The sequence below is a fragment of the Buceros rhinoceros genome, unplaced genomic scaffold (assembly GCF_000710305.1).
Source record: "Buceros rhinoceros silvestris isolate BGI_N320 unplaced genomic scaffold, ASM71030v1 scaffold25893, whole genome shotgun sequence".
NCBI lineage: Eukaryota > Metazoa > Chordata > Aves > Bucerotiformes > Bucerotidae > Buceros > Buceros rhinoceros.
The window spans coordinates 18,821-30,208 of NW_010402273.1; the positions used below are offsets into that span (position 1 = coordinate 18,821).

Consider the following 11,388-nt stretch of genomic DNA (forward strand, 5'->3'; position numbering starts at 1 on the left):
CTCCCTGCTCTCAATAGATAATTGAAGACTGTTTCAAACGGGAGCTGCCTCGACGTGAACGTTGGCTCCTCATGGTGCTGGCCCTGGCTTTATTTATTTTCCAGCTGAACAAAGGACTAATAAAGCTTTAACTTACCTGCTTTTATAAACTGAAGCATTTGGTGGTGCACAGCCAAAGTGGAAATAAAAGAGCTTAACCTAAAATAGTCCTTAGTATGCAGAATGGGCTAAAAGATGTAAGTCCCAGAGCTGTGCTCAAGGGACAGGGATGCTTTTTCTCTCTGTAAGGCTGGGATAAATGCCTCAACCAGCAACACCCGTTGGTCTCTGCATCAGTGTGAACCGAGTCCCTGGGGCCGGGTCCTGCTTCAGGGGATGATGCTGCACTCAGACCCCTTGGGAAGGCAATTTATTGAGCCCCGAGATTAACCCCCCGGTCACTCCTGCAGGAGCCAGGTAGGAAACCAAGCACTGATGGGAGCAGGGCCAGGTTTCCCTGCAGGCACTGGGTGCCTCCAGCCGGACCTGCCAGTGTTCAGGACCGATGGTGCCCAGCTTACCTGGCGGTTAATATACATTAACGATGCTGACTGAAGTGGGGTTGGGGAGATTTAAGCAAACAGGCTGCCAGGGAGGTGAACCGGGAGGATTTAGGAAACGTGTGCTCCGGGCCTCTCCCCTTGAGCACATCTCATCACACTTCGGTTTCACCACGTGTGAGTTGGGAGCGGTGATACCAACCGCCTTCGCACAAGAGGCGCCTGGGCAGCCTCCCTGCTGCTCACACAGGCAGCAGAAGTCCAGTGCAACACAGAGCCCCTGGATCTCCATTATTGCCCAATATATTATTCCCCCATAGTGATGTGCAGACAAGCTTTCCTGTCCCTGAAAGGACATCTTGCTGAAATATTGTTCCTTGTCACTCTGAGCACAGCCAGACAAACCACAGAGCCACAATGCCGATACACTTTTTTAACCAATAGAGCTTGAAAATCCCTGGGATGGGCCAGTCAACCTGAGCAACAAGCGTCGAAACATCCTTGGGTGTTGTTCTGGCAGGTGGGAGCACTGGGCGGCTTCAGTCCCAGCTGCCACTTGAGCTGCTCAGGTGGGGGGGCCTTTGGAAGCCTGTCCCATCCAGATGTGTCCATCAGCCACCCACTGGTCATTGGTGGGTGCGTGAGAGGCTGGGACAGGATGGGACTGGTGTGTGGTGCGGGGATGTCCCACAGGGGGGAGCCTTGTCACCAGCCTGTTGGGGACACTGCCCTGGGGGTCACTGCACCTTCTGCTCATGCTACGCTGCTCCGTTGTGCTTGATCCCAGCACTGTAGCTTTTTCTCCATCTCCACCCTCTCTGAGTTAACAGATGCAAAACGTGCTGTTTTCATCCCGGAAGGGACTGGGCAAAGCTCCCTCCAAAACTACCACAGTTCAGATTTTCAAGGGGGGATGTGATCAAGGAACTCTGTTTTCAAAGGGTCTCACTAAGAAAAATTCAGCCTACAGAGGGTCCTAACAGGTCTCCATGCCTGGAGACTGACCAGCGGGACCCAGGAGCCAGATCCCCACCTTCTGCCTTCCCATTGGGTCAACTTTAAGCAAACAGTAAAGGCTTAAAACTAGTTTAGTAAAGCCAGAGACTTTGCCACAAGATGTCACCTCACTCTGAACTCAGCACTGGAGACATCTCCTCCCACCTCACCACTGCCTTCATCTGCAGACTCGTTAAAGCATATGTATCATGCCCAGTTCCACTAAGAAATGGAAACGCACAGCTCAAAGCTGTGAGAAGACAGGCAAGGCAGGAGGAGCTTCCTCGGGGCGGGGAGAGCACAGTGCCTGAGCCACAGTGGGCACCATGGGGGGAGCGAGCCCCTGAGCAGCACAGGTTCCCCACCACCTTCTTGGGGCAAAGCAAGTGCCAGAAACAGGTTTTCTCCTTACTTTGTTTTTCCTAGCAAGACTCAAAGAGTTTTTGAAGTTGCTTTCTGGCCCAGGATCCCTGAGGAGCAGCCTCAGCTTTTTGCACCCCAAATCACCTCTGTCCAAAGAAAAACGGATGAGTTTTAAGAAAACATTCATAGCTGAAATCACCATTTTCTTCTGCGAGTCTCAAAACCTCCCACGCTCAGAGTGCCAGACTCAGCCAGCACCAACACGTGTCTCCCCAGCTCAGAAATTAAGATCTCTGGGCTTAATCTGTTCCCCATGATGCGAAATGGATGGGGACAGGAGAGGGGATGGAGCCACAGTCGCAAAGGGACGGTGCGAGGAACCACGCTGGGAAAGGCTGGGGAGCACCACGTGAGCCAGGCTGTAATCAGTTAATTTAACTTAAGTTTGGCTGGGAACGATCAAGAAGGAGGTGATAATTTTCCCTCATATCAAGTGCCCGATCTCCTCCTGGACAGGCTTTTATCTGCCGAGGTGACACATTGCCAGGATGGAGTTCTGTTCCCCTCACAGATGCCCACAGTAACCTATCTGCTGCACTAACGCCGTTTTGCATGACACTTCCTTTGAAGAAGGAGACAAAACCAAAACACTTGTCCCTACTTTATACCACTGCTGTGTAAACAGCCCTGTAGGCTTTGAAGTTCACACCTAAAGGAGGCAGGTGAGGTGAGGTGAGGCTGATCAGGTCATGGAGCTGCCTCTCCAGGGACAACCAGGCAGCTGAGCCCTCTCAAGAGTCAGTGACACCTGGTCTAAAAGTGGATATTTTACTCTGTCCTGCTTTTCAGGGCAACTCAAGACACAGCAGGACCAATTTTGGATATGTCATGGCCCAGAAGTAGCTTTGCATCATTTTTGGATGCTGTGGAGACAGAGGCTTGGAGCAGCCACTGGGGTTTAGGAAACTCAGCCAGAGTGGCCCATTAGCCCCACAACAGCTCTGTTCCGTGAGCAGATGCTCAGCAAGGAAACGATGCTCCACTGGAAGGGCCAGGAGAGTTTGGAGAGGTGGGAGGAGGCAGGAGAGGTGACCCCTCTGCAGCACAGAGGGGATGCCACTGAGGGACATGCCAGAGCTTTATCGAGACATTTGACTTCACAGGCTCCTCGGCTCATTGCCCCCATGCTGGGAGGACGAGGGAGCCGCCTTTGGGAGTCTGGAAACGGGTGAGGATGGGGAGACAGAGGCTTAGGAGGGGAGTGGGGAAGTCACTGGAGTGAGAACATAGCGGAAAAGTACAGCTTTAAAACACACAATGCAAAAACGGGGGGGAGGGAGGAGAAGAAATGCCCTTCATCTGCTTGCAAGTGAAATAGCCTTGTTCTTCCCAGCAGCAGTGTCCCAGCTTGGCTCCTGGGCTCAGGCAGCCGCCTTGAGCGCTCCTGTGAGTTTCTGCTTCAGCAGCCGTGCAGCAGCACCCACAGCCTCCCCCAGACAACTTGGCCGGGGGTTGCACCTCCCTGGCTTGCCCTGCGCCAACAAGCAGCCCGTGCCCCAGTGCCGGGGACGGCTGCTGGCTCCAGGGCTGGCAGTGCCACGTGGGAGTCTGGGGACCGACAAGCGGCTTTCCCCAGCAAACAGGTACTGCTGCTCGCAGGGCAAACACCCGCTGCCAGCCTCTGCCCCCGAGAGCGGAGGAGCTGTCAGTCAGGCCGGAGGGACCACGACCTGTCACCCAGCCTGTCCTCCCCCTGCCATGGCAGGGCCATGCTTGCCCATCTCGTTCCTGACACATGATGGACCTGCAGCAAATTAAATCTCCCACTTGCAGATGGAAAAAAGAGTTTTATCCTCTCTCACTTGCACCATCTTCTCCTTCTCTAGCCTAAATCCAACCTCCTATGCGCAGAGGCGTGGGGCCATTTCTACAGCCCCCATCAGGACATTACCCCCATCAGGACAAGCTCTTCCTGAGTCATCTGGACAGCCCTTGCGGGAACACATCCATGTCCCCAGCCAGCTTGTGGCTGGAAAAATCAGAATTTGGTTCCAAACCCAAGTTTTTGCTTCCTGAAACCAAAAGATGTAAAACCCAACCTGTGCCTCCCCTGTGCTGGCTTTTGACATCCTGATGGTCCTGAACTCTATTCCAGGATGTTTCCTCCAGCAGCAGAGCCGTTACCTTGGACTTGCTCGTTGTGGCCTCGCTGATGACATTCGCTCCTCGCCCCATCACACCGCATGGGAGGCTGTGTGGAAAGTAAGACACTGGTTGCATGGAGTGGGACAAAGTGCTGCAGGGAGGCAGGGGACAGGATGTCCTTGGGATAATTCTGTCACCAGGAAAGCACACCCTAAGCTGGCACTGTTGGATGTGTTAAACTTGTTGTCAGGGAACAGTGAGGCACTTCTAACTACGTCCCAACTAGGAGTGAAGAGGACTGAGCCCGTGGCATTGGTGTGGCATAGAACCCGATTTCAGTTTCACCTCCATCCTCAATTACCAGTCATTAATCAACACATACTCACACAAGGCCCTGCTGGTGTTTGCTCCTGCTGGGAATCGCAGGAAGGACCGTGCAGAAGGCAGAGCAATGGGGACATAGTTCCTCAGTACAGGAAAGTTGGTAAGACTGAAAAAAACCCCAGTTCCTGCTTAGAGCTGCCCAGGCAGGAGGACTGCCCCGCGGCCACAGTCCTCCGCGATGGAGTGTTTGAAGCACAGAGACACGTCCCCTCTGCTGAGTGGCTGGCTGCGTCCATACCAAGGACATGCCATCACCCGCGGGGGCTCCAGCGGCTTCCTGGGGCGAGCGGTGCGGGAGAGGACCATAAAGCATCCTCCACCTCCAGCGCGGGGTGGCTTCTAATGACCCAGGTGGAGTTTTATCCTGATGAAGCAGCAATGCAGGATTTGACGCTGGGGCTCTGAATGTGTCACCTGCTGAGGGCAATTTAGTAAGTGGACTGTTGTCCACAGCCATGGGGCTCACTGCCCTGACAAGCCAAGACCCCGTCCCTGCAGGACCCGCTGCCCAGCAGAGCATGTGGCACTTATATAAAGCGATTTTTCTGGTGCCTGAATTCCCTTAAAGCCACATTTTGACGTGAAGAGGGTTTTATGGGTGCATGGGACTGTATGTATTACTACTGTCTCTTGACTTGGGGCAGATACCAAGATGTTTTAGGATTTCGATCATCTTGTGAAAAGTACTGGCTGTTGGTCGCTTCACAAGAAAATAAGAAATAAAGCATCAACATTTTATCAGCAAAGCAGAGGGGCTCCAGCTGACATTCCGGACAGCGCTTTTGAAACAGCCTGCCCTGCGACAGCGCATGGGTGAACTCCTGTGGTGCCCCCGTGCCGGGTGGCTGATGCCTCACGTTGAGGTCTGAGGCTGCCCAGAACGACTGACACCTTGTTTTCTGCATAACCAGGTAAACACAACAGAATTATCCTTTCAGATTTTTTTCCCCCATCCAAGACCAAACCAAAAGGAAGTTTCTGGGCAATAAGAAAACCAAGCAGCAGCTCCTCTGGCATCATTTCACAGATGGGACCTCCGGCCCAGGTGACCCAGGCTGCAGCTGGAGGGATTATCTCGTGGGTGATGGGTGGTGGGAGAGCCTAGCCAGGCTTCGCCCACACGTGCCTAGCAATCTATGGACAAAGCATCAAAATCAGCCAACAGCTACACCCAGTCCAGCTCTGCCACCGATTTCCCCTGAGGTCTCAAGGTCGCACAGCTCTGTGCCTCAGTTTACCCAACAGACACAGCTGTATTTAATCTCTTGTACTGCAAGGACATTGCATTAAGCGCTCTAAGTGCAAAATTTATTAACTCAGCAAGACCAAAGTCTGCTTCTGCCTAAGGTGAGAAAGCCTAGCAGCAACACGACTGGGATCGCTGCGGTCCCATCGCTCTGCCGGGCCTGGATGACCCCACAGAAGCACTGGCTCCTGCTCACCGGGACTGAGCTGTAAATGTGGAAAAAAATCTGCAGCAGTGCAGAAAGGCTTGTCCCAGCACGCTGCTTTGTTTGCTGACAACTAGCGTAAGTGACAATGTTACAAGTGACTTTTAAGATCCCTCTGACTTTAATTGGAAAGGACATTTTTAATAGCCCAGGCAAATAGCTGTGTGATCCTGCCAAGTGCAGAGCCTCACGCCCAGAGACGCTGTCATCCTTCTGGCGTGTGATAGGAATATCATGTGTGAACTGACACGGCAGACACGCCAACAGTTTTTTAGCTGTACAAGCTCTCTCAAACAAGAGAACAGGGGACAGCCAGACACAAATCCCCAACCTGACCTGCATGGAAACAGCAGATTTCCAAACCATACGCGTGGGCTTTAGTCAATGAACTTCACTGATACATGGCAAACGCTTTCTTCCCAGTAATGGTGCTGTGACAGCTCTAACAAGCAGGATCTGTTCGGGAGGGTAACGATTAAAATGCTGACTCAGGAGGGGTTTGCCATACTGGCAGGACTACACAAGCTTTGTGCTCACTTGGAAGGTATTTTGCATCCCTGCTTTTCAACCAATCTGCAATTTTAACTCTCCAGCTGCAAACAGTTGTTTGCGGCTTTGCCCAGCTGACACCAGGTTTCTCTTCTGCAGGATCTGGAGGGAGAGGGTTCTCCTCTCCCACTAACATGCAGACAGGCAGCAGGAGAAGGAGAGTCCCCGTGCTTCCCACAGCCAGGAGCAGTGAGGGGCTCATCTGCCTGCTCCTGGGAAGGAGGGAGAGGAGTGACAGCCCCCCAGCTGCCTGGGACCTAAGCCGACGGATCTGCACGTCAGCCATCCAGCACTGCGGTGTGGAAAACCATAGGGCAGGTTGCTGCCGTTGCAACGCTCTCACATATTTCATGGCAAGAGAGCAAAGTCCTTTGCTGATGTCCTTTAAGATGCAGCCTCCTGCCTGAACCGTAATGCTGCTGGCTGCGGCTGCTCACCCGAGTGCAAAGATGGAGCTTATCCCCCCGTGGCCCCTGTTGCATGTGGCACAGCCCCCCAGGTGCCACACGCAGTCCTGTTCCCTTGAACCTCACATTTGCAGCCCCTTCGTGAGTGACCCTGCAGTGACAGCCAGCAGGCCAGTGTACCCAGGGGTCTGCCAGGGAGCTGAGAGGAGGAGCAGGGCAGCACCTCTGCCCTGCCACGGAGCCAGCACCAGGCAGATGCTGCACCCATGTGCATGGGGCAGTGCCTGGCAGAGCCATAGAGCTGCTTGGCACTGCTGGCACAGCACAGCACTGCTTTTGGGCTAAGCACCCACGCTGCCCTGCTCAGCAGGCAGGATCCCTGCCTGGGCTGAGCCAGCCCCTGGTTAGGACCATCCAGCCACAAGAAAACAGAACAGGAAGTTTCCATGAACGCCCTCTCGCTGTTGCTCCATCTGCAGCGTTACAGCTTTTTACAGCCCTTAATGATATTGGCTGTAACTATGAAGAGGCTTTTTTGGGTTTCCTCTGATAAGGATTTTCCTTTCCTGAGCATGGCTGGTGGCTCGGCAGTGGTGGAGGCTCCTCGCTCCGCTCAGGGCTACGGGCAGCACTTCTGCCTGCAGAGCCAGCGAGCAGCCGCGCTTCTGCTGCAGCTGCCTTCGCTGTGGGGAAATTACCAAGCCCTGAAAACTGTTCCCCTAATTACAGCACTGAGCATGGAGCAAACCGCATAAATGATTCACACAGTGTTCCCAAGCTGCAGCCGTGTGAATTAGAGAGATTTCCAAACGCTCCCGAGCCCTGCACACTGTTATCAGGATGGAAATGCAGGAACTTTCATCATGAAGAGGCGAGGAGGGGAAAAAAGCCCCACCGTTAAAGGCATCGCTTCGAATCAAGGAGACCTGGGAGGTCCATCCCCCGTATATCTTCACAGAGTGGTTGTTAAAACTCCTGGGGGAGTTCTCGGAGGAGGGAGCAGCAGATAGCAGGGGGACTATAGAAATGCATCAGCTTGTTATTTCAGAGGGACGCAGGGACCCAGCCTCTGCTGGCAGGCAGAGGATGAAAAAGAGAAGGCAAGCGGACTTGGGGACAGGAGAAAGAGATGGCTGGTGGTGGGGAAGAGAGTTAAAAGTGTCCCATTGTTAGGGAAGTTTGCTCTCCTTCAGACCATCCCGCTCCCAGGGACACCGCGCCGCCTTTTGAAGTGCAACCTTAGGCGGTTCCTTGTCACCCATTGGAGAGGGAGCTTTTTTACCACATTAAGTCATTGGGTAGCAAATGAATGGGGGGTTTTGACTATTCACAACTTCACCTTATAAATATCAGGGGTGTAGGTTCCTGCAGCTTCCCTCCATCCCCATAGCTCACCTTGCGAAGGAGCAGAGGGAGGCGGCCCTGCTCACTCAGAGACCTGCGGATCAGCCAAAGGGATCCAACCCCGCTCCTCGTGAGAGCCATGAAGAGAAGCACCTTCCTCATCCTCTCCATCGCGGGGGTCTACGGCACCGTTCTCCACGCAGCAGCATGGTAGGGTCCGACTCGGCGGAAGGGGCATTTTGCAGGGATGCTCTTCAGCCTGTGGTAATCTCTGTGACTCACTTTCTTTCCTTTGTTTCAGGTCTGTGAATAACTTTCTGATGACAGGACCCAAGGTAATTAACACACAGGCTGTCAGGAATTTAAGTAGAGCAATTTCGTTTTGCAAATGGGAAATAGAACTTTTCCAAGGAACCCGATTTCCCAGAGCATACTGGCTGCAAGTCCTGCTATGCGCTGGGCGAAAGGACTCGCAACCCATTTATGCCTGTTTTCTCTGATAAAACGGGGTGGATTTTAACCCCGCTCTTTCCCGTGCCAGGCTTACCTGACGTACTCCAGCAGTGTGGCGGCAGGGGCACACAGCGGGATGGAGGAGTGCAAGTTCCAGTTTGGGTGGGAGCGCTGGAACTGCCCCGAGAGCGCCCTGCAGCTCTCCACCCACAACCGGCTCCGCAGTGGTGAGTGCACCTTTACCTGCCAGCACCAGCATCCCTGTCCCGGGAGGCCTTTGGGTATGAGCTGGGATGCGCTCTGGAGAGAGCTGGGGCTGCTAATGGAGAAGGGCTGTGGTGTCCCAAAAATCATGGTTGTCTTTTCTCTGTCTGTATTAAGTGGCGGAATAAATAGTGCAAGTGTTTTCCCTGGAACCCCAGGCTCTTTCTGGATCTCTGTCCAAGCTAGCCTGGAGCTTGGTCCTCCCCGCAGTGCTGCTCCGTGGCTTGCTCCTGCCCCTGTGTGCACAGCATCCCAGGGAGTGAAATGCTGGAGGCACCTGAGCTTGCAGTGGGGAGAAGCGAGGAGAGACAAAGGGAGAAACCAGAGATGGGCACTGAGAAACTGACTTCATAAGAAAGTTGTGGATAAATTCCCATACTCTCTACTTCAACAAGCAGAAATCTCTTTTTTCCCAGAGCAGCATCTCTATCTGAACCTGTTAAGAAAGCCAAAAGAGAAACTAGATGAGCAATGTGGGTGCGGACAGCTGTTAGCACAGGTTCAACGACTGACTGAAACAAGATCAATGAGGATTTCCCCAGCAAGCAAGATCAAAGCAGGAACATACCCCCCGAGCAGGGAAGGGCAGAGATGAGCTGAGTGCCAGGCGAAGGGAGGGATAACTAACCTCGGCCAGAGCAGGACTGAGGCATTGCCTTTTGTTCCTGCTCCTGCCAAAAAATTCCATCCCATGCATGGACCCTGCATAATATTACACCGAATTGCTGAAACCTTTATTGCTGAAGCCTGAAGAGATTCCAGTCAGCAGCAATTAATTTCTGTAGCACCTTACCTTCTGTAGCACAAACTGGGTGGGTTCTTTTCCTTCTTGCACCTTTGCAGCATGGGAGAGCTTCATTCTCAGTAAACCAGGGCTGATGTTTATGTCAGCAACTGACAGCTTTTCCCCCCCTCTCCCCCAGCTACCCGGGAAACATCCTTTGTACACGCCATCAGCTCGGCCGGCGTCATGTACACCCTCACCAGGAACTGCAGCATGGGAGACTTCGAGAGCTGCGGCTGCGACGACTCCAGGAACGGCCGCGTCGGTGAGCTGCCTTCTCAGGACAGGCTGATATTGTTTTTCCATCCCCACATGCAGCCTCCTGGATTTCGGGGCAGAATTTGGTCCAGCAAGGTGGTTCTGTGCTTAGCGTGCTTCTGTCTTGCAGGTGGCCGAGGCTGGGTCTGGGGAGGATGCAGTGACAACGTCGACTTTGGGGAGAGGATTTCCAAGCTCTTTGTGGATGCTTTGGAAACAGGACATGATACCCGCGCCCTGATTAACCTGCACAACAACGAGGTCGGGAGACTTGTAAGTCAAACATTTTTAATAATAATACTGCTTAATCTATATTGAAAACAAAATCTGAGAGTCTGGCAGGCTGATCAGATCCCCGTATCCAGCCTTCTGTGACAATCTAAGCCCTGTAGTGTTTGCCCAGGGGAAAAATTGCAGCCAGAACCTGACCCTAAACCTGAGCTGCTCTAAGAGCTGTTCCCACTCCCAGCTTCTGCAGCCATGTACAGTGTACCAGCCACACCACTTAGTCAGAAATGCAGAGGTTTTAAACTCACCTAACTCTTGTCTGGTCTATAAAACAAAGCCAAAACCACCTCACTTTCCTGCTATATGCATTTCCAAGCTATTTGGCCGGGGAAGCCAGGTGGGAGCTGGCCCCGCTCACAGGCTGGCTGCCAGACTCGCTCCCCGCCTGGGCTGAGGCTCGCAGCACCTTGCCAAACCTCCTTGTCTGTAAAAACAAGGACGGCAACACTTAACATACCTATCTCATAGGGTGTGTCGAGGCTTAATCTCACATAGATACCAGCGATTGGGACCTTAGAAATACCAGAGGGAGATAGGTAGATAATATCTGTGAAGTGCTTGGCCTGCAGGAGAGGCAGGGAGGTTGGGTATGATTATTCCGAAGCAGTTTCACACATTTTGAATGAAACCTCTGAGAGCAAGGATGGGTGATGCTGCAATGAGCGAGGCGAGCAGCATGAGGAGGGCATGACCGGACAAAGGCCCTGTTTTCCTGGCCCAGAGAAACAGCTCCTGCCAGGGCTGGAGACACCAGCTTGTGCCTACTTGTTATCACTGTCCTTTAAATTAGCGAAGAGGATCAGATGTTTTCCAGGAACTGATATAAGAGCATCAGCTCCTGCCTTGGAAGTCCTTGCAGTCATAACCAGCACGAGCTGCTTCTGACCCATTGCCCCTCAGATTAGAAGTGCCATAGAGCCTGATTTTGAGATGTAAATGATGGTGCTCTGCTGCTCCTAATTTCTCCACCTTTCCCGCCAAGGCCGTGAAAGCCACGATGAAGCGAGCCTGCAAGTGCCACGGGGTGTCGGGCAGCTGCAGCATCCAGACCTGCTGGCTCCAGCTCGCCGAGTTCCGTGAGATCGGAAACTACCTGAAGATAAAATATGACCAAGCCCACAAGCTGGAGATGGACAAGAGGCGGATGAGAGCCGGCAACAGCG

General features: G+C 53.1%; 1 protein-coding gene across 1 annotated transcript in view; it reads left to right on the forward strand.

The window, feature by feature from the left end:
- The first annotated feature begins 8,317 nt into the window (after positions 1 to 8,317).
- WNT8A (wingless-type MMTV integration site family, member 8A) overlaps positions 8,318 to 11,388 on the forward strand; it is a 3,710-nt gene continuing 639 nt past the window's right edge. The window contains exons 1-6 of the mRNA XM_010132588.1: positions 8,318 to 8,388; positions 8,480 to 8,513; positions 8,720 to 8,858; positions 9,819 to 9,944; positions 10,068 to 10,210; positions 11,208 to 11,387. Of these exons, the coding sequence (XP_010130890.1) occupies positions 8,318 to 8,388; positions 8,480 to 8,513; positions 8,720 to 8,858; positions 9,819 to 9,944; positions 10,068 to 10,210; positions 11,208 to 11,387 (693 nt within the window). The remainder of the gene's footprint in view (positions 8,389 to 8,479; positions 8,514 to 8,719; positions 8,859 to 9,818; positions 9,945 to 10,067; positions 10,211 to 11,207; position 11,388) is intronic.